This window comes from Symphalangus syndactylus, chromosome 10 (genome assembly GCF_028878055.3).
Source record: "Symphalangus syndactylus isolate Jambi chromosome 10, NHGRI_mSymSyn1-v2.1_pri, whole genome shotgun sequence".
Lineage (NCBI taxonomy): Eukaryota > Metazoa > Chordata > Mammalia > Primates > Hylobatidae > Symphalangus > Symphalangus syndactylus.
In genome coordinates, this window is record NC_072432.2 from 24,470,001 (window position 1) to 24,492,647 (window position 22,647).

A 22,647-nucleotide genomic window follows, 5' to 3' on the forward strand; every position below is an offset into this window, starting at 1 on the left:
TGTTATTTGAAAAGTTCAGTATGATGAGTGCAGGAATGAGTATATGTTTAATTTTTAATGCACACATATCATCACTTGCAGAAATTATGTTATTCTATTCAAGTAATTCTCTCTTACTCCCTCTAATCTTTTCATCTTGAGTTTCTATTAAACACAACTAATGTTCACATTCCATAACTTGACTGCTCCTTTTTATTTTCTATATAATTTACTCTATTTTGAGTTACATTTCAGGGCTTCTGGTACATGAATTTTCTCTTTGACACTATGGCTAGTCCAGGTTATATTCTGCCTATTGGACATTTAATTTAAAGTCTTAATTTATTATTTTTGTTTCAAGTTTATACTTGCTAATATTTTCTTATTTATTTCCTAGGGTATCTTAATATGTTTTTAATAGAATGTATTCAAATTGTATGAAATTTTCTTTTTTGTGCAATTTATAAATATAATTAGTTTTTGCTGTCTTTAGCATTGTATTTATATATTTTATTGTGCAGATTATTATTTTTTATTTTTTGGAGGTAGCAGTAATATTATTATTATTGTTATTTATTTTATTTAAGTTTCAGGCTACGTGTGCAGGATGTGCAGGTTTGTTACATAAGTAAACATGTGCTGTGGTGGTTGGCTGCCCCTGTCAACCCATTACCTAGGTATTAAGACCAGCGTGCAGGCTGGGCGCGGTGGCTCAAGCTTGTAATCCCAGCACTTTGGGAGGCCGAGGCAGGCAGATCACGAGGTCAGGAGATCGAGACCACGGTGAAACCCCATCTCTACTAAAAACACAAAAAATTAGCCGGGCGTGGTGGCGGGCGCCTGTAGTCCCAGCTACTTGGAGAGGCTGAGGCAGGAGAATGGCGTAAACCCGGGAGGCGGAGCTTGCAGTGAGCCGAGATTGCGCCACTGCACTCCAGCCTGGGCGACAGAGCGAGACTCCGTCTCAAAAAAAAAAAAAAAAAAAAAGACCAGTGTGCATTAGCTATTTATCCCAATGCTCTCCCTCCCCTCACCCCTCAACAGGCCCCAGTGTGTGTTGTTCCCCTCCCTGTGTCTGCGTTCAAGTTATTCAGCTCCCACATATAAGTGAGAACATGTGGTGCTTGGCTTTCTGTTCCAGCATTAGTTTGCTCAGGGTAATGGCTTCCAGCTCCATCCATGCTCCTGCAAAAGACATGATCTCATTCCTTTTTATGGATGTATAGTATTCCATGGTGTATATGTACCACATTTCCTTTATCCAGTCTATCACTGATGGACATTTGGGTTGATTCCATGTCTTTGCTATTGTGAATAGTGTACAGACTACTTTCAAAAAGATTAATAGACTTTACTTTTTAGAATTACTCTTTTCAAACTTCTTTTTGCCTTGCAGGTGCCTTGTAATTTTTTGTTGAAAGTCAGACATGATTTACTGTGTAAAAGACATTAATGTAAATAGTGTAAGCTTTTACGTTACGTTTATTCAGCTAAGGATTATATTATGCTTAGTATTTGCTGTAGCTGTAAATATCTGAGGCTAAAATTTGGTCTCACGTTCCTGTTTTTGTCTTTCTTGTTGTATTTGGGTTTCCTTAGAGACTTCTTTTTAAATAAACATCAGAGACATGTAGCAGTTTCAGTAGCATGAAGAAGCATTTCAGACTTTATTTTTGAAAATGAAGTTGTAAAATTATAGAAATCTCTTTATAAATCTGTGTTGTCAATGTTATTAAGTTCAAGAACAGCTCAAATTGGTTTTAAATATCAGATGGGGAAAAACTTATATACAGTATCTTTATGTAAAACAAAATCCATAGGTGACATTTAAAAGGACTGTAGATATCTCACACCTCTATGTGGCTTGGTAAGAAAGAAGGCATTTTAAGTTGTATTTCCTAAAACTATAAAGGATTTTCTACAAAAAGTAAATCAAAAATCATCCAGAGGGGCAAGAATTCTGGGAAGGATGAAGAGAAATTCTTGATTAAAAAAAGGATTGAATTGTGATATTTAAAAGAAAATGACAATAATTTGGTGGTATAGCAATTTGTATATGTAGGTTTCTTTTATAGGAATCTTGAATTTTTACAAAAGGGTATTATCAAATTTTGATTATAGAAATTGGGAGATTTCTCTACATATTAGAAATAATATATAAAAATGAAAACCTGTTATTTGTAGTTGATGTAATCATTTGAAAGCATTCTATCCTTTTAAGTAAAATATTTGTGTTTTAAGTCTAGTTTTGAAAACTTCAGAAATGTAATAGTTTTAGTCAGACAGAAAGAAGCTAATGTTTTCCTAAATTGCTTCTTTTTGTTTTATCTTTCAGGTTATTATGTATGGGTAGGGGCTAAGCATGCTTTCACTCTTAACCATTTAGACAGCAGGGCTTACCTAAATAGCTCTGTGTGTCATTGCCTGGGCAAGAGCTGTCATCTTCAATTCTATTATGCTATGGAAAGCAGTGTCCTGAGAGTAAGACTGTATAATAATAAGGTAAGAAGAAAGTTGCATTTATTTCAAATTCATGGAATCAATGAAGTTTCTAACTCTTGGCAACTTGTGTTTCAATTTCTCAGTTGCGCATAGGCTTTTATTCTTTAACTTGACTTTATTTGGTATACTTTTAAAAAGAATTATTAAGAAACTGGCATAGGGAACACTCTCATGTACAAAAGTTAATGTGATAACTTGCCCAATATTATTTCATACAGTTTTCAAAATTCATGAAAGTATATTAAAGAAAGTATAGATCTAATAAAAATGAGATAGCTGAGATTCTGTATTGTGAGCTCTGTACTGAAGCTCTGTTGTGATCTGTTTTGGATATTACATCTATATATCATTTGAACTATAAATATAATGGTTAAAACTTACTTGTTTGGGTAGCAGTAGACATAATTTTTAAGACTGGTAATTATCGATTAAATATTGAAAAATGGCACACTGGGTAGAGTGAGTCCTTCTTCTCTCTCTCCTTGTCCAAGATGCTCAATGAGTTCTAAAGTGTAAAGTTGAGTGAGTACTCCAATTAGTATAACAGATAAAAACAAACTGACAGCTGATTCCATAGTATGGGAAAACACCCTGCTTTTTCTACTCTTAACGCACTCAGCGCTCCCAATATCTCACTTCTGACACCACATGCATGTTTTTTTTCCAACAGAGCAATTCATTTCTCTAGTGGACACCAACTGAGTGTCCTATGATTTGCCTCAATTCTGACACTAGCTACCTGGAGATAGTACAGATTCCATGGGTTGAGGTCTCAGGCCCACAAGACTACCCCTACTTCAGATGTCAATCACAAGCTTTCTATTGTGAGTTGTGCCTCTTTCCTACCACCTATAAATCAGAGTTCCCATGGCCCCCTTCTTAGGTTTGAGAATTTGCTAGGATGGCTTACAGAATTCAGGAAAACATTTTACTCATGTTTACCCATTTATTATTAGAAATGTAGATGAAAAACCATATGGAAGAGATGAATAGAGCAAGGTATGTGGGAAGAGGGGTGGTGCTTCGCTTCCATGCATTCCCGGGTGTACACCCTCCAGGAACCAGCACGCGTTCAGCAATCTGGAAGCTCTCTGAAACCTGTACTTCAGGAATTTGTATAGAGGATTCATCACATAGCTATGATCAATTATTTGTTCAATTTCCAGCCCCTCTCTTCTTCCCCGAAGAGGTGGGGCTGAAAGTTCCAAGCTTCTAATCGTAGCTTGATCTTTCTGGTGATGAGTCCCCTGAGATTCTATTAACATCCCTATTGATTAGGAAATTAACAGGTTTTTGGGAACTCTCTGCCAGAAACTGGAGATGAATAAATATATTCTTAATAAATAATATATAATGCATAATTATATGTAATATAATATATAACAACATATTATTTTATGTATCTGTATTTATATGGATTCACACTACATCTATATCGATATGAGATATCTATAGCTATAGATATATATCTCTACACATCCATATAGATGTAAATATATAGATAAATATGGATGTGATATATATATACATATATCACATGTCTATAGATGTGAATGTGATATATATACATCTCCCCACACATCCATATACACACATACAGATATATTAAGTAATATACATATGTATATACATTCTTTTTTAATTGGATGAGGTATAATTTTCCTGGCATTCTAGAACTTGTTATGTTTTTGTGATTTTTGCAATAGTACCTTGCAGTCACTGCCCTGCAATCTATTTAATATATTTCATTCCGTTTGGTAAGGTGTGGGGGGGAGGAAGAAAAGGAGACAACATCGCCCTTCCTTCCTGCAGCACTACAAACTGTCCAGATAGGTGGGATTAATTTTACCGAAAAGGAAGAGAGAAAAAATTTAACTGTATGCATGTATGTTCCACCATTCATGCCTCAATATTTCAGTTGCTGTCACCTGTGCTGTTTGAACCAATCCCAATGAGCCTCCATGCAATCTGCAACATTCTATAATTTCCAACTCCTTCTTCAATAAAGGCATACTAGAGAAATTCTAGAATAATTTCATTGAGTTTAAATTATGGTTAAAAATGTTTAAATTATATATGTGGGCCTATGGTAGTGCTTTTCAGATGACAGATAATTATTTCATTAAAATTGAATGAGTTCTTAGCCTAAATTTAAGTAGAAATTTGTATGATAATATGGTCTAATCCTGAGGATTATTTTAATCTGCTCTGAAAATGAGTGATGTATTTTAATAGTTTCAATGCATGTAGAATGGAATTATGTATTTAATTATGAATGTGTGTATGTATTGTGTATGTAATTATGAATGTGTATATGTATTGTGTAATTACGAATGTGTGTATTTAGTATGTATGTAATTATGAATGTATGTAGATTGGAATTACTGAAAATGAGCAGTGCCATTCTTCTGGTGGCTTTAGAACTATACAAGAAAGGAGTGAAAACAAATTGGCTTCAAGTATATAAATGATGTTAGATACTACACTTCATTAACTCTATTAATCAGTAATACAGTTATCAAGATTGTGTCTCTCATATTATAAGAAAATAAGTTAATCATAGGGAAATGATCTGGTGTATTTACCAGAACCAAATGGTTGTACATCTTAGAGACTGTTGACTGATGCTTGATTCGTTAGTATCCTGTGAGATGTCCTGTCTTTTCTGACACTATTTGCTATCCTCTATACATAAGTTACTCACTGATGCAAAATCTATATCAAAGTACATTTAAGTCCCAAGTCAATGTTTTATCACACACTTAAAAGGACTCCAAACCTGTCATTTAAAAAAATAGCTCTTGATGAAAATGATGATTTACATCTTTCCATGAATAGAATGCTGTTTTCTGTCGTGAATATCTATTACTCTATAAATGTGAGCGGGTAAGCCAAGAAATATCTAGCAAGAATGCTGAAGGTTGTTTTCTTTATTTCCAGAGGACATTAGAACTTGAGCAGTGAAAAACTCAGGTGAAGGCAAGTTGTTAAATAAAAAGTTCACTCTTTAGAATCAGCTGAAGTGTGTAGCGATTCTAGTTTGTACCATCTAACCATTCTTGGGTTAGATCTACGTCCATGATCTATAAAATAATACTCATAGCAACAGCTTACTTTTGTTCTGTGTAGAGTTTCCATATAATTATTTACCAAGAAATTTACGTGTAATTTTTCTTTACAACCAAATTTACTTGTAATTCTTTACCAAATTCCATGGCCTTATTCCTAGATGTGATCAAAAGTAGTGAAACCCAACAAGATTGACTTTGGTACTCTTGATTTCTTCACTGGAAGAGAAAGGCATAGACTGGCATCTCTAAGAGATAGAGTGTTAATAAATACATTAAATATTTTTCTTGAAAGGTAAATCAGCATTCTTGATCCTGGACTGGGGGAGCAAAGATATATTTTTAAAAAATTATTTACTGATTTTAAGATAAAAGTAGAACATCCCTTGAAAAGCTTTGCTGAGTTGGAGATTTCTTTTTTACATTAACACCTGTGAAAAGTAACTAGAAAGAGGGAGACTAAGAACAGAAATAAAATGAAACCTGATTTCACTTAGAATAAATTCTTTTTACAAAACATTGCTAGTGCCATCAGACTGGAAAATGTATAGAAAAGTCTAGATCTCATTCACTGTGTACTATGAACTTGGCTTATGAAAAACCATTTAAGTTTGGAAAGAACACTGCTCACTTTTTAAAAAAATGTAAGTGCACCCATCTTCATGGGGAGCAGAGGGGAATCAATTAGTCAGTGTGAAAAAGGAGAACAATAGCTCTAAATTATTTTCATAAAATAAAAAGCGGGGGAAAGTGGTGAATGCAATTTGCCAAGAGGTGTCACTAAAAGCATCTGTGGAGGGTGTAAATGTTTTGATGCTAAATAACTGAAGTTCTGTAAGAAATAAGCAGAAGAAAAATTAGTTGCTTGTCTCAACTTTTTATAACTGCAGTTCATCCTGATCCACCATGAAAGCTATCAGCCAAAAATATGTGCACCCCATGTGCTTCACTGTCTTGTAGAAATCTTCACAGTTGATATGAATAAGTAATGAAGTAAATTGTAATGGATTTAGACTATCTTCTGAAATATTTAGAACTTGGAAATTTGGAGTAGGCATCTGAGGGTGCAGGACTAAGTTGAAAGTAGATTCATTTTTAGAAAATCTTGGGCATGCATAAAATATGTGAGGCTGAGTGAGGAGACAAATACTGATATCACGTATCATTTGGATTACAACAAGAGGTTGCCTTTCAGGGCTGTTTTTTATCTCATGCTAGAAAGTGGGGCAGAGCCAGGCACAGAGCTCAACCTGAGACATAATTATGTCAATCTTCACATTTTTACCTTATTGTTACCTAAAAAATCAATACATTCTATATGTAAACATTATGAACAATTTGGTCTATTTTTGGGAAGAAATGTCAATTTGAATGTCTAATAAAATGTAAATAAAAATAAGATTTCAGAGTACAAAAGCATCATCATAAATCATAATGCCAATGCCATACATGCCGTAGACAAAATTTCGAGTACCTTATAGACTTTTTTATTTTATTTAGTTTTTTTGAGACGGATTCATGCTCTGTCACCCAGGCTGGAGTGCAGTGGTGCCATCTTGGCTCACTGCAGCCTCCGCCTCCCGGGTTCAAGTGATTCTCCTGCCTCAGCCTCCTGAGTAGCTGGGATCACAGGCACCCACCACCATGCCTGGCTAATTTTTGTATTTTTAGTAGAGATGAAGTTTCACTATAGAATTTTATTGAGCTTTTTACACTCAATACATGTTTTGAATGCAATAAAGGCTTGTTACTACACTCATAGCATGTAGTAACAATTTTACATACATTTTGCAATCTGAAAATGTACAGGTGCATGACATAGATTTCTCTAAAAGATGTAAATAGGCCTTTGATAGACTGACCAAATTAAGAATATAATTTTCAGAAAATAACTGTATTGTTTGGAACTTGGACCAAATGTTTCCATAGGAAAAAATATTTAGTATAAATTGAAATTGTGCAGAAAATGCATCTGATAACATTTTTAACCTTTATATTGTTTGCCTGTAATCTTTTTCTTTTCTAGTATCATGGCAATATTACAAAATGTAATAATGTTATTGAGATCAACATTTAAATTGCTGATTTTATTAACTGTTATTTAGAATTTTATTTTTGAAGCGTAGTACTGTTTTTTTAAAGATTTCATCCAAATTTTTGTTCCATCCTAATACTGTTTATCTACAAAAAGCAGCTTTACTACATAAACATGCTTCATTTTCTTATTTTTTTTTTCAATTTTACTACTAAGACTTTAGATTTCCTAGTACTTTATATCATACAGGTAAGGTAATACCTACTAAAATGTAATTAAGAGAGCACGTATGTAAATGTGAAGATTAGAATATGGGGGATGAGTGATGTCTTTCTCTTCAAATCAAAGGAAGAAGAAATATTTTGGACATACAACATATCAACTCACAGCCAATGGGTGAAAGCAGATGTGTTAATACCAGAAGGTCTGAAGACATTTAAGGTATGAAAGAAAATAAAAAGCATTTTTTTATCATGGTTTAAGTTTTAGCTTTGCAGTAATTAATTGATCATGCACTGCTAAAGTTACATTAGCATTTAAGTTAGGGATGTGTACCTGTATATCTGGGGAGAGTGATTGCCTACTTTTTAAATTGTACCTTTTCCTTCTGAGACCAAATTTCCCATGGCAGGGGAAGTAGAGTGCATCCACTCTTGTTCACAGCTTCCTCATTCTCTACAGCCTTCCTTTCTTGCTCCCCAGCACCATGCTTTGCCCCAGGGAAACAAATTGCATTATCAAGTAGATAAATAGTAAACTGGTATTGAAACTTAGTAGAGTATAGGCAAATGTTTTGAATGCAGTAATTCATGTCTTTATTACATATGGATAGCTCTATCTACACCAAGAAACATGTGAAACATACATAGGCTCAATAGCAATGCTGTCTCTTAAAAATTAAATTGGTGTTTTGTGTTGTATTAGGTTGGTACAAATGTAATTGCAGCTTTTGCCGTTGTGGCTTTTGCCATTACTTTCAATGGCCAAAATCTCAATTATTTTTGCACCAACATGATATATGGAATGTATAAGTTTATTTACGCTGGAGTGTGAGTATAAAATGATGATACTGATTATATGTGTGGGTTACGAAACCAATTTCATTTCTTTATAGTGATATTCCATTTATACATCCTATCACAGCCTATTGAGTTAACATTTTGACACTATTTAATTTTTGTAGGCTGATACCTGTTTTTATAACTTCTCAGGTACTAAACAAGTTTCTTTTTTCATAAACTGCAGATTAAATTTTGTTTTAACTCAAAGATAAAACAAAGTAAAATGTAAAGAAAATGAATTTGAGAGTTATTCCAGGTTCTAAAGTGGATATGTAATGTAATTAGCTGTTCAATAATTATAGGCCTTTGAGATCTAAGTTTAAACCCATCAATTTTTGAACCTCAAATTGACGTCATTTCTGCATATCTTATCTCTTGCTGCTATGAAAATATAGAGCTATACATTAATAATTTTTTTTTTTTTTTTTTTTTTTTTTTTTGAGACGGAGTCTTGCTCTGTCCCCCAGGCTGGAGTGCAATGGCGGGATCTCCGCTCACTGCAAGCTCCGCCCCCTGGGTTCACGCCATTCTCCTGCCTCAGCCTCCCAAGTATCTGGGACTACAGGCGCCCGCCACAACGCCCGGCTAATTTTTTGTATATTTAGTACAGACGAGGTTTCACCGTGTTAGCCAGGATGGTCTCGATCTCCTGACCTCGTGATCCACCCGCCTCGGCCTCCCAAAGTGCTACGATTACAAGCTTGAGCCACCGTGCCCGGCCACATTAATAATTTTTACATGTGTGATATTCATTATGGGAAAAGTACGTGGCAGCATACAAAGTTTTCTTATTGTTGGATATGATTTAAATTTAATATTATTTTCTAAACCAAATTGTTAGACATATTTACAAACTGAAAATTTGACCTTAAGTAATTATTCATGAACAAACAAATATATATCCCTCGTATTTTGTTTGTTTGTTTGAAATGGAGTCTTGCTCTGTCACCCAGGCTGGAGTGCAGTGGTGGGATTTTGTCTCACTGCAGCTTCCACCTCCTGGGCTCAAGCAATTCTCTTGCTTTAGCCTCCTAAGCAGCTGGGACTACAGGTATGTGCTACCTCGCCCAGCTAATTTTTTGTATTTTTAGTCGAGATGGGTTTCATCATGTTGGCCAGGCTGGTCTTGAACTCCTGACCTTAAGTGATCCACCCTCCTTGGCCTTACAAAGTGCTGGGATTACAGGTGTGAGTCACCACACCTGGCCTATCCCTTGTGTTTTGAAAAGAAAATCTATTCAGAAATTTAAGCTGGATGAAACTGAAGGAAGTCAATTTTAATTCTTAGTATCTGGCTGGAATTTTAACCACATTTAGTGCTGTTTTATAGAACTTTCTGCATAATGGATATGATTTATATCTGATGTCCGGTATGGTAGCCACTGATCACATGAGGCTATTGAACAGTTGAAATTTGGCTACTATGACTGAGGGAACTAAATTTTATTTTATTTTCATTAATTTGAATTGAAATAGTCCTCTGTAGCTCGTGGCTAATGTTTTCAACAGCAAATGATTAGTTATTTGTGATACAGTCAGCTATTTATACTTTTGCACTTTTGGTGTTAGTAATAATTGCTCTTGGTAGAAACTCAAGGAATACTAATACTTTGACATTATCTTACACTTGACCACAATGTGTGGTTGTTTCATTTGCTAATATTGCTTATCTCCAGAAAAGCTAGCAATTCAATTGGTGACAAGATTTATTTACTTTAATTGACACTGCTTTACTTATTAAAGAAATTACTCTTTTATGTAAGTTGAATAGAGTTTTATGTTTATTCCCTGACTTTTTTTTATTTCTATATTGTGTCTGTTTCCATTTGCCTGATATTTTTCCTCATGTATTCAAATACTAATTTCAGTAGTTAAAAAATAAGTCAGATGCAGTTACAGCTCTTGTTCTGTAAGTAATGACAACACTTCTTATTTTCCTTGAAAATGAAAGAAAGAGAGCTGTAAAGATGATGACCAAGTAACAAGTTTGCAGTCAGGGACATTTTTGATAGTTAAGTGGGATGCTTGTGTTTTGCCTGATCTTGGGAGGTTTCTCTGAGCCTTTAGTGTAGCAAATGTTTCCATCAGTCTTTTTTTTCAATACTTTAAGTTTTAGGGTACATGTGCACAGCGTGCAGGTTTGTTACATCAGTCTTATGAGCATGGGTTGAGCTTATCAAACAGGAACTTTGTTATATATTGCCTTGGTTGCTTTAAACACTTTTTCTCAATAACTGTGTAGTCTTTATCAACCTTCTTTAGTTTTTTGTCTTATTAAGGAGATTGCAAACTCATAAATTGATCTTTTTCTTCCTAAAGATTATTTTTGAAGGGACTCTTTTGAGCCAGAGAAGTTTTATTGGGCTTGATCACCTCTGGGTCTATGCCTGTGGACCGGCCCAATCCAGAAAGCTTTGCTCTGCAGACGAATTCCTTTGCACTAGTGGCCAGTGCATCACCAAAGAATCTGTCTGTGACTCTCGGCAGGACTGCTCCGATGAGAGTGATAAAGACCCAGCAAATTGCTGTAAGTGAGTGAATGGCTTACTAGTTTTCATGCTCTAATTCAAGATTGTCAGTTGGATTTAAAATAGTCTTTGTTTCTATCAAGGGAAATGTAAGTCATATGTATGAAATATGATAAATATGCATTATATCTCTGAAACTATTAGTACTATTCTTTCAGGGATCTCTCTTTTAACTTAATGTTTTGGTGTTTGTTGCAAAGTCTGCAACATCTCTCAATTTGTTCTACAAATGAATAGTTGTGATTATTGTTGGCTGGGTGTGTGAATGTGTGTGCTTTGATTAAAGAGAAGATGGGTGGGAGAAGGAAACTTTTTGTACCTTTGCCTTGGAGGCATATGGTATGGGTTGCTAACTTTTATTGTGTATGCTTTTTTCCTCTCTAGTCAATCATCTTGTAAGCTGTAGCTGGGAGGGACGAGTAGGAGGAGGGCAGCCCTTCCTCCAGTGCAGCTACCATGATTGTAGAAATCACTTCAGCCATCATGGCTGCCCTGGAGGAAGGGCTGCTCTCCTCCTACTTTCCTAGAAAACACTTCAGCCAGCCAGGCACAGTGGCTCACACCTGTAATCCTAGCACTTTGGGAGGCCGAGGCAGGCAGATCACGAGGTCAGGAGTTCAAGAACAGCCTGGCCAACATAGTGAAACCCTCATCTCTACTAAAAATACAAAAAATTAGCCAGGTGTGGTGGTGGGCACCTGTAATCACAGCTACTTGGGAGGCTGAGGTAGGAGAACCGCCTGAACCTGGGAGGTGGAGGTTGCCGTGAGCTGAGATCGCACCATTGCATTCCAGCCCGGGCAACAGTGTGAGACTCCGTCTGAAAAAAAAAAAAAAAAAAAAAAAAGAAAGAAAAGAAATCACTTCAGCCATGACTGGCGTTTGGGAGGGCCAAAGTGCCCCAACACCCTTTTTTCAGGCCTTTTCTGAAGAGTCTCTGATAGAAGTGATGGCAAGAGATCCCATTACTATTCAAGCATAGTCATATTTCAACAAAAATATAATTTAATTTACAATCCACAGGATGATTCTCATATGAGGTAACTTAGCAACTGAAATCCCTGTGTCTCTTTAGAAAACATGAATTCCAAGGATATGAATCCAATTTCTGTATCACAAACAGGTGGTTTTTAAAAGATATTAAAAATGTGACGTTTATTTTACTGCAGTGCTTTATTTTAGTGAGATGTTTTGTTGAGCAGAGGTGAAAATATTATAATAAGATAAATGCCACCTTTTAAGTGAAAAGCTCTGCATAATAGGTTTCTCTTGGGAAGCTTGGATTTTATTGAGAGCAATGCAGAGGGACACGGGAGAGAGGAGATGAGACAGTAAGGCTAAAATCCTCTTCTGCCATGTTCATCAACAGCAATCCAGTTAATACTTCAGACTCCTAGCTCTAAACCAAGTAATCGGCTAACCAGTGTGAGCTCAACGAAGCTTTTGGGGTGCTCTCTTCTTTTGTTCAAAACAAACAATGTAAGAACAATTTATTTACTCCAATGTATGTGAAGTTTCTTTCTATGTTTTATTTAAATTTTTTACAGACAATTTGGTTCATTTCTATTGGGGAAATATTTCTTTCTAACAGTTTCTATAATTCTTAATGTCAATAACTGAAGGAAAATATATTTCCTTTCTTTCCACATATATATATATATATATATATATATATATATTTTTTTTTTTTTTTTTTTTTTTTTTTTTTTTTGAAACAGAGTCTTGCTCTGTCACCCAGGCTGGAGGGCAATGGCGTGATCTCGGCTCACTACAACCTCCGCTTCCCGGGTTCAAGTGATTCTCCTGCCTTGGCCTCCAGAGTAGCTGGGATTAAAGGCATGTGCCACCACACCCAGATAATTTTTGTATTTTTAGTAGTGATGGGTTTCACCATGTTGGCCAGGCTGGTCTTGAACTCCTGATCTCAGGTGATCCACCTGCCTCAGCCTCCCAAAGTGCTGGGATTACAGGCATGAGCCACTGCACCTGGGCACTTGTATATTTGGAAGCTTAGCTTTTTCCTCTCCATTGTTTTCCCCGTAGTAAATCATATTTTATGTTCATCTTTAAAAAATTGTTTAGCATTTGATTTTTCACATACTTTCTCATTTATTGAAGTTTCATTGATTATGTATATGACATTTTTCCAATTCAGTAGATCTGGATGCCATTCTGCTATTTTCTTTGGGTGAATGCAGAAACGGGTAATTGTGCTTCTCAACAAAAACAGTGTTACTTATTAGTCTTTTAAGTTTTTAAATAGTGTAATCTCATTTGTCCAAAGAAAACCTGTCATGTTTGTGTGATTCAGATTGACTTGATATAGGGAATATGTCATAAAAATGTTGCCATATTGCATACAGTATATATGTGTATTCATGTATTTTGATACTAAAATGAGTGTTTCATGTAAATATATATACAATTATTTATGCTGTGAAATTATACAGATTTGATTTATTAGAATTGATATACATTTACACTATTTGCTGCACTAAAATATTTAATATATTTGTGCATATAGACACGTGCATATGTATATTCTTACAAAATAAGAGAGGCTTTCCTTTGAAATTTAAAACCATATTGAAACATTTTACTCATACGTGTACATTTGTATTTTACAAATTTGAATTTGTAATATCAAGTTTTATTCATAAATGATTCTTCCATGTTCATGAAGCACAAGAAAAATAACTTTATATCTTTTTTTATTGCGCTTTAGAATGAATCTCTAGGAGGGTATAGCTCGTGCAGGCAGTTTGAATAGCACCAGGAATACTTAACAAATTCTGGAGAATGAGTAAATATGCACTCGTGAGGATTGTCAGTTGGTTATTCCACAGTCAGTGTGCTTTTCCCCAAAGGCAGACTCACTCAGGTCTTCTCTCATTATCAAGTTGCCCTTAGTTTTAGGTATTATTTTAATATATGGCATAGCATAGCCTCCAGACCGGTGGCTTTTCAAAATCAGTTAATAAAAACAGCCTGTGGGTTTTGCTGCAACAGCAAACTCCATGGACCAGAGCATCAGTATTACCTGGGAACTTAGTGGAAATGCAGAACCTCAGGACCTGGCCCAGCCTTGCAGAACCAAAAGCTGCATAGAACAAGGTCCCAGGTGACTTGTCTGCATATGAAACTTTGAGAACCACTGTACCAAAGAGGCTTCAGGAAGGAAGACAGCTAGGGGAAGAAACAGATGGCATCTAAAAAGATTGATAAAAACTAAAGGGAAATAAGTCAGAGTTCTCTCAGGGTAGAAGCAAAATCTCTCATTACTTTGCTAGTCCTTAAGAGCATCAATATTAACAAAATATTTATAATGTGTATTTATAATGTATATTAACACAATATTTATAATATAATACTGTTAGAATCTAGTATATTCTTATTAAATGAAATATTCCCCATTCATTTCCCATACATAGCTTTCTTTCTTATTTCACAAAGAGCTGATTAACTTCTGGAGGATTCATAAAATATTTTACTTTTCATGATCCAGAATTTTTCTCAGCTGCACAGTGAAATTCTTTCTTGTCTGCTCATGTGCTGTAGTGGTTAAATATGCAAGAGAAAGCTTTGTCATAATCTTAAAATATTACTTTAACTGATGAACTCTGAGTGAAATTTCTCTAAAACCAAACAATAGATTTTTGATGTTTATTAACATAATCCTGTATTAAATGAGGGCAGTTAAGATTAAAATATATCTGCACCCTCATGTTCATTGCAGCATTATTCAAAATATCCAATCAAAACAACTGAAGTCTCTGAGAATGGATCAAACAAGTGGTGTGTGTATGTGTGTGTGTGTTTGTGTGTGTGTGTATAAAATGTATATGTGTTCACAATGGAATATTATTCAGCAATAATGAAGAAAAAAATCTTGCTATTTGTGACAATGATAAGCCTGGAAGGGATTACGCGAAGTGAAATAACCCAGGCAGAGAAAGACAAATACAGCACGATCTCAGTTATACATGGAATCTAAAAAAGTTGAATTTGTAGAAACAGAGAGTAGAATGGCAGTTGTCCAGGGCTGAGGACTGGCAGAAATGGGGAGGTGTTGGTCAAAAGATACGAATTTTCACTTACAAGATGAATAAGTTCTGGGGGTCTAGTGTATAGCCTGGTGACTATAGTTAATAACACTGTATTGTATACTTGAAATTTGCTGACAGTAGATCTGAAATGTTCTCATCACACACACAAAAGGTAACTATAGGATGAAATGATGCTAATTAGCTTTACTATGGTAATCCTTTCACTATGTGTATGTATATCAAAATATTACATTGCGTAACTTAGTTACAATTTTATTTGTCATTTATACATCAATAAAGCTTAAAAAATTAATATATATGCAATATGTTTTAAAAATCTCTATCAAAATAATTAAAATACAACACGCCATACATATCCAAAGATACACATTGGATCCCTGAACAGTTTATACATGAAATAGATCTAATTTTCAGACACACGCTACAACATAGATGGACCTTGAAGACGTTAAGTGAAGTAAGCCAGAGACAAAAGGACACGTATTGTTTGATCCCACTTATATAAGGTACCTAAGGTAGGCAAACTCATAGAGACAGATAGTAAAATGGTGGTTGCCAGGGTTTGAGGGGAGGGGAGATGGAAATTATTGCTTAATAGGGGTGGAGATTCAGTTTGGGAATGAAAAAGTTCTGGAGATGGATAGTGGTAATGGTTGTACAACAATGGGAATGTACCTAATACCATAGAACCTTACATTAAAAATTGTTAAAATGTTACATTTAAGTCATGTATATTTTACCACAATAAAATACACATTTGTATTTATATATAAAATTTTCAATAACTCATATAGGAAAAAAATATATATAGAATCTACTTCACTGTGTTCCAGAAAAGTTGGCATGATAGATATATCTTCAAATCAAAATAGTTCAGGAAATTCCATGAAAAAAGGTTTTTTTATTATAGGACTTTTAAAACAATTTTAAATGCTAATATGAATTGTGTACCTTCAAAGGGGACGTTGGTATAATAGTCAAATGAAAGAAATTGAAACCAAGGATCTTGTGCAATGCACTAATTTTTACTGTGATATTGTCTCCAGACGTCTTTCATGTTAAAAAAAATGTTGGGCCAGGTGCGGTGGCTCACGCCTGTAATCCCAGCACATTGGGAGGCTGAGGCGGGAGGATCACGAGGTCAGGAGATCGAGACCATCCTGGCTAACACAGTGAAACCCCCTCTCTACTAAAAACACAAAAAATTAGCCGGGCGTGGTGGCAGGCGCCTGTAGTCCCAGCTAACTGGGAGGCTGAGGCAGGAGAATGGTGTGAACCTGAGAGGTGGAGCTTGCTTGCAGTGAGCCGAGATCGCGCCACTGCACTCCAGCCTGGGCGACAGAGCGAGACTCCGTCTCAAAAAAAAAAAAAAAAAAAAAATGTTGAATGCTAAAACACTTCATGAAGGGAAAGGAAATAGCAATATAAAAATATTTCGTGTAGCAATGATCTGTGTGGGTTTCCAATACATATTAACAAAATATTTATAGTGTAATCCTAGTTAAAATCTAATATATTCTCGTTAAATGAAATATTCCCCATTCATTTCCCATACATAGCTTTTTTTTCTTATTTCACGAAGAGCTGATTAACTTCTAGAGGATTCATAAAATATTTTACTTTTCATGATCCAGATTTTTTCTCAGCTGAACAATGAAATTCTTTCTTGTCTGCCCATATGCTGCAGTGGTTAAATATGCAAGAGAACGCTTTGCCATAATCTTAAAATATCACTTTAACTGATGAACTGTGAGTAAAATTTCTCTGAAATTGTGAGCAGTGCCATATCTCATACTGTGCTTAGAGATGGTGAAGCGTATTCTGTAATCACAGAAAGTTAAAATAAAAGCAACTAAGTAATCAAAATCATTGTTTTAATGAAAGTACTTTATTTATAACATGAATAGATATTTTTTAGATTTCGCAAATGTTTACATTTAACACATAGAGTATAATAAGACATCTAATAATTGCCAAAATGCATTTGACTCTGCTGGCTTTCTTCAGATATTTATAAGTTCGCTTTAAAGTTTTTGAATTACACAGGGGAGATATTAATGGAAGAACTTCAATTTAGTTACTGGAATTTGATTTACATCTTACAGTACAGTGAAGTTTTTGAACTTTTAGCTTTAAAAAATATTCTTTTACGTGTACAGGAACACATTAGTAAAAACAGCCAAGCAATTCACCAAGGTTTTTACAGAGGTGGTTGCACCATGTCACCATGTTGCTTTCACACATCTTTACAGTGATGGATTTGGAAAGCTAATTTTCATTTTGAAAAGGACGGTGGTGTTTAGCATTCTGTAAAAAGCACAATGATTGACATTTTTTTAACCGATAAAACATCTAGGTAATGAAAGAAATGGTTTGAACTTTTGTCCTAAAGCCAAATTTCAACATTTATACAATCAAAAGTTGCTTTTATCTTGAGAGCTTCTTTCTTTATGTATTTGTGGTTGAGCGACTAGCTCAACTGTGAAGAGTCTGGGTAAGGGTGTGGGGTCATATGTTACTTTCCATTTTCACACTCATCGATCTTGTTGCCATTTCACACCGTTGCCTTGTTGGGGAAATTAGGATGGTGCCTGCAGCAGCTATCTGCAATGAAGAAGATTGCTGTTTGCATGGACTTGCTTCCTTTGTATAGCAATGCATAATTTGCTGCCCTAACAGTGCAATATTGAGTTTATTACCCAAACAGGGACTGAGAGAGGGAAAAGAATAGGTGAGGTATTAATTATTACACTAGGACAACAGGCATGCATTGAGGCAACCCTGGGCCAGGCCAGACATGTGGTCACTCTACCCATGGAAGATCTTGTATTCTAGGGAAATGTGTTCTAGGAATTGGGGGTACCCTTGTAGAGAGGTGGAAGGATTCCTTTGTCAAATCCACAACCAAGAATTTGGAACTTTGAAGCACATTTCAGAGGCCAAATATGTACTTTGAGTCTTAAATATTTCTATACTCCACCAACTGACAGAACATTTTGGAGGTGGCATAGAAGGTGGCAGAGCTCACAGAGGACTGAGGGATTAGACCAGAGGGTTCTGTGAATGCCCAAGGAGAAAGTCACAGCTAGGTTATAAGTGCTCAAGGTTGTGTCAAAAAACAGAAGGCACGCTCCCCTGGGGAGTAATGTTTTATCAACAGCCATATCCTATAAATTGTGTAGACACACCTGAGAAAAGAAAAACTAACCAAGAGCAATAGATTTCCAGCTAGGTATATGGGCAAACTGCACTTCCTTGTCATATCAGTGCACCATTAGGCGATGTGCAACATGTTTTTATTATTATACTGTAGTCAACTTTCTTGTTTTTTATTTGCAGGGAAATCCATTTAGAGGGAAAAATAATATTCATTTGTAATGCTGTACCAAAATCTATGGATGCTCAAGTCCCTGGAGAACTTGAGCCCCGGGGAGAAGTCAGCCCTTGTATCTGCAGGTTACACATCCTGCTAATACTATATTTTGGACCACTATTGGTTGAATCTGCAACAAGGAACCCACAGATATGGAAGACCCACTGTCTGTTCTATGACTGTCTAACAAGCATGGCTTTCAGATCTAAAGGTTCAATTTGCATGTAGAGAAATCGGAAGTGGCATTGTCATTTGCATACCACACTTCAATTTTTAAGAGTTGACATGTCAGTGATAAGATATGTGGTCATAAAATCAGGTGTCCCTATTTACACAGACTTGAAGATGCTTTGATTATGAAGATATAGTGAGCTTATTTGATACGCTGGTTAAATTGGCCATATTATTTAAAATTTACAAGTTGAACACAATGGTCAGAAGCAAACCCATGGTGATGGAGTCTTTTTAATTATGAAACAGAGTTCCTGGTTTAAGGAGGCTTCAGAATATGAGCTTTTGGTGTCAGGTTCAAAGTCTAGATGTTCCATTTACTAAAATGTACTACAGGCAAGTTGCTTCATGTTCTGAGTTCCAATTTTCTCTTCTAGGAAATGGTATTTACTATGTAGAGTGTAAGAATTAAGGTTAATAGATGTAAAATACCTGCTACATACTTGAAACTCAGTGATAGTATGGCTGTTTTTATTGTTATTAAAGATGATAGCATGAAGATCTTAGGAATCCTGTCAAAACTGTGGGTGTTTTCTGACAACTGAATTCTCCTTTTCTCCCCCACTGTTTGAAAAGTGCCTCAGCATAAAGAGGAATATTTAGGAATAAGCTTTTAAATTAATTGCGTTAATTTATCCCCAAAAGTACTATCTAAGATAGTCTGATACTATGATTCTTATTTTAGGAAAATGAAATTTAAGCACATAAAAATTAATTTCTTGAAAGCACAAATCAAGCTATTAGACTTTCTAGTTGAATGCCCAGTCTTATGAAACCATCTATTTTTCTGTCATAAATTTGGTGTCAAAACTATGAAAGGTGCCTATAAAGTATGCTCCAAATCCCGATTTCCTCTAGAACCAGTTCTTTTATGATAAATGGAGGAAATTAAGTACTTGGCAACTTTTGAGTTATGTATTAAGAGAAGACAGGCTCAGGCTGGGCATAGTGGCTCACGCCTGTAATCCCAGCACTTTGGCAGGCCAAGATGAGCAGATCACTTGAGGTCAGGAGTTCGAGACCAGCCTGGCCAACATAGTGAAACACTGTCTCTCCTAAAAATACAAAAAATATCCGAGCATTGTGGCATGTGCCTGTAATCCCAGCTATTTGGGATACTGAGGCAAGAGAATTGCTTGAACCCGGGAGGTGGAGATTGCATTGAGCCATTGAGCCGAGATTGCGCCACTGCACTCCAGCCTGGGCGACAGAGCAAGACTGCCTTAAAAAAAAAAAAGAAAGAAAAAGAAAAAAGAAAAGACAAAAGATAACACCAGCTCCGTTCAGAATATCTAATTTACCTGCAATTCCAAAATGGCTAGGTATTTTTTTTTTTTGAGAAAGTGTTAGGATAGAATAATAAAATAAACACTGAGATGCTGACCTCAAGTTGTTTGCATGTCCAGAATTAAATTTTCCCCTTCCCAGTGGATTTTTTTCTTTAAACTACCATCTCAGCGGGTTTATACTGGGCAAGCAAATTAATTACTCCCTGAAAAGCTCTAGAGTTCCACCTTGCATCATTAAATACAATGGAGATAGCCAACCAAAATGAAACGTACCAGAATTACAGATAGAAGCATGTGGAAGGGTCACGCCTCGCACAGCACGTGAGATATTGTGTGGGGCTGGATAAAGGAAAGCTATTCTGATCATTAGAGAACATTCACTAAGAAGCAGAATAATTTTGCAGGCCTCCTAAGATGATTAGGTAGCGTAGAGCAGTGTTTCCCTGCATGCTCTTCATTTCTCCTCACCTGTTTTCTCTTCCACGTGTAACAGCAAAGCATCTCACCTGTGACTTTGAATCGGGTTTCTGCGGCTGGGAGCCATTTCTCACAGAAGATTCACACTGGAAGCTGGTGAAAGGATTGAATAATGGAGAGCACCACTTGCCTGCAACTGATCACACAGCAAACATAAATCATGGTAGGACATTTTCCTCTTTAAAAAATAATTAGTTTTCTTTCTTGCATGTTGTGGAATGTTGATACTGTGTATTTTCATTTTTCTTCTGTAGACTATATACATGGAACTCTGGTTTGTCTTGCTTTAAAACCTCCTGACCAAGTTAATAATTGTTGGTAATTGAGTTCCCTGAAAGGAGCATTGTTTTAATCACCAACATGTTTGTTGTTGCAATTTTTATAAGATTGGGTTAAAGGTATAAAGAGGTGGAAAAGTTTTCTGATCATTTTCTCAAGTTGCCCAGAATCGAGTACAGTAGGCTTGCTTTCTTTTTAGAGCAATCCAATTTTTTCAAAACAGGAAGAAAAATAGTCTAATCTTGTTTCTGGGAACTGAGGACAGAGATTTAGCACTATCTGTAAAATAAATCTACAAATACTTGAATGCAATTTAATCAGTCTTCGGGCTTCTTTATAATAAACAGTCTTATTCTTCCACATATTTATTTTTAACTATCATTCCAGTGTTTACATATCATCTTAAAATAGAGGAACCATAACTACCTGTGGTATTCCAATAAGCATCTGTGAAACTCCAATAAAACAGAAAGGGTTTGTTCTCTATTTTGTTTTGTTTACATTTATCATCGGATGTCAGTCCCTATATACGTTAGCATCATATTAACTTTACCTTTTAAATGTATGGTTTAAGTAAAGACAGTGTCTCGCCACGTTGCCCACGCTGATCTCGAACTCCTGGCCTCAAGAAATCCTCTCACCTCAGCCTCCCAAAAGTGCTGGGATTACAAGAGGGAGCCACCACACCCGGCCAACCTTATAATAGCACAACTGTAGTTGTACTGTAGATCATCTTTCAACCTCACTGAACATTATCCTATTTGTTTCTTCTTTCAGACTTCCAAATAATTATACCAAAAATAAGTATTGATCATATTTTTAATACAGCCATTGGAAATTGGGGTTGGTGGTAGTGGGTGAGGGTGCTAGGGGATGGGGTGGGAAAATTCAACCATCCATCTGTTGGCTACAGCCATAAACCTAGTTCATTGTTTAACAGTGTGGTAAGTTCTTAATTTTTGCTTTTGTGCCATGACTCATTTCTTTAACATTTTGTAGCAGACTAAGTTAAGTTTAAAGTTTAAAATAGAAAGGAGACTATAAATCATTGGAACTATGTATTAACAGCCCATTTTCTCTAAACTCATGTAATATTTTACTTCTTTTTCTCTGTTCAAGCCAATTATTAAATACATAGCATAGACGATACCTGGATGCACAAAGATGGATGCCACGATCCCTGCCTTTGAGGTGGTCTGAATCTGGTGGCTGAAGTACATTAGCAAGGAATTGCAATCGGTTATGAAGGATGCTTTAAGAGGAATGGAAAGTGATCCAGATGGATTCGAGATGCCTTATTGAAGGAGATGGCTCCTGAACTGAGCACTGAAGGGAAATGAAAAGTAGTCAGGGAGCCAGAAGTAAGGAATTACAGAGAGAAGGCGGAACCAAAGAGGGGTGGGAGGGATCATGTCCTAATTGGAGGAAAGAATCCCCAAGCAGGGCAGAAAGATGGGAGTAGTTAGGGATGAAAGACGTGTATGATTGGACAGGGAGAAAAGAACTGATGAAATAGGAGAGGAAGGAAGGGGACTCTAGAGAGTACTGAGGAATTGTAAATGTGTCTGCAGGATGATGGTGACCCAGGTAGTTATGTTAAAGCATGTGACCAATCAAATTTGCTGTAAAGGGCTGTTGTGGCTGAGATGAGGGGAATGGAGAGGGTGAAAGGCTGGAGTAGGAAAAACATGGATGTGCTGAAGAAATATCAGTGAGAGATGATAAAGGCCTAAGCCAAGGCAGTGATTCTCAAAGGGA

General features: G+C 35.9%; 1 protein-coding gene across 1 annotated transcript in view; it reads left to right on the forward strand.

Annotated features, from left to right (window-relative positions):
* The window catches only part of MALRD1 (MAM and LDL receptor class A domain containing 1), a 690,246-nt gene that overhangs the window by 78,963 nt on the left and 588,636 nt on the right, over window positions 1-22,647 (forward strand). Inside the window, exons 8-11 of the mRNA XM_063611006.1 lie at window positions 2,315-2,481; window positions 7,933-8,025; window positions 10,965-11,172; window positions 20,627-20,773. Coding sequence (XP_063467076.1) covers window positions 2,315-2,481; window positions 7,933-8,025; window positions 10,965-11,172; window positions 20,627-20,773 — 615 coding nt within the window. The remainder of the gene's footprint in view (window positions 1-2,314; window positions 2,482-7,932; window positions 8,026-10,964; window positions 11,173-20,626; window positions 20,774-22,647) is intronic.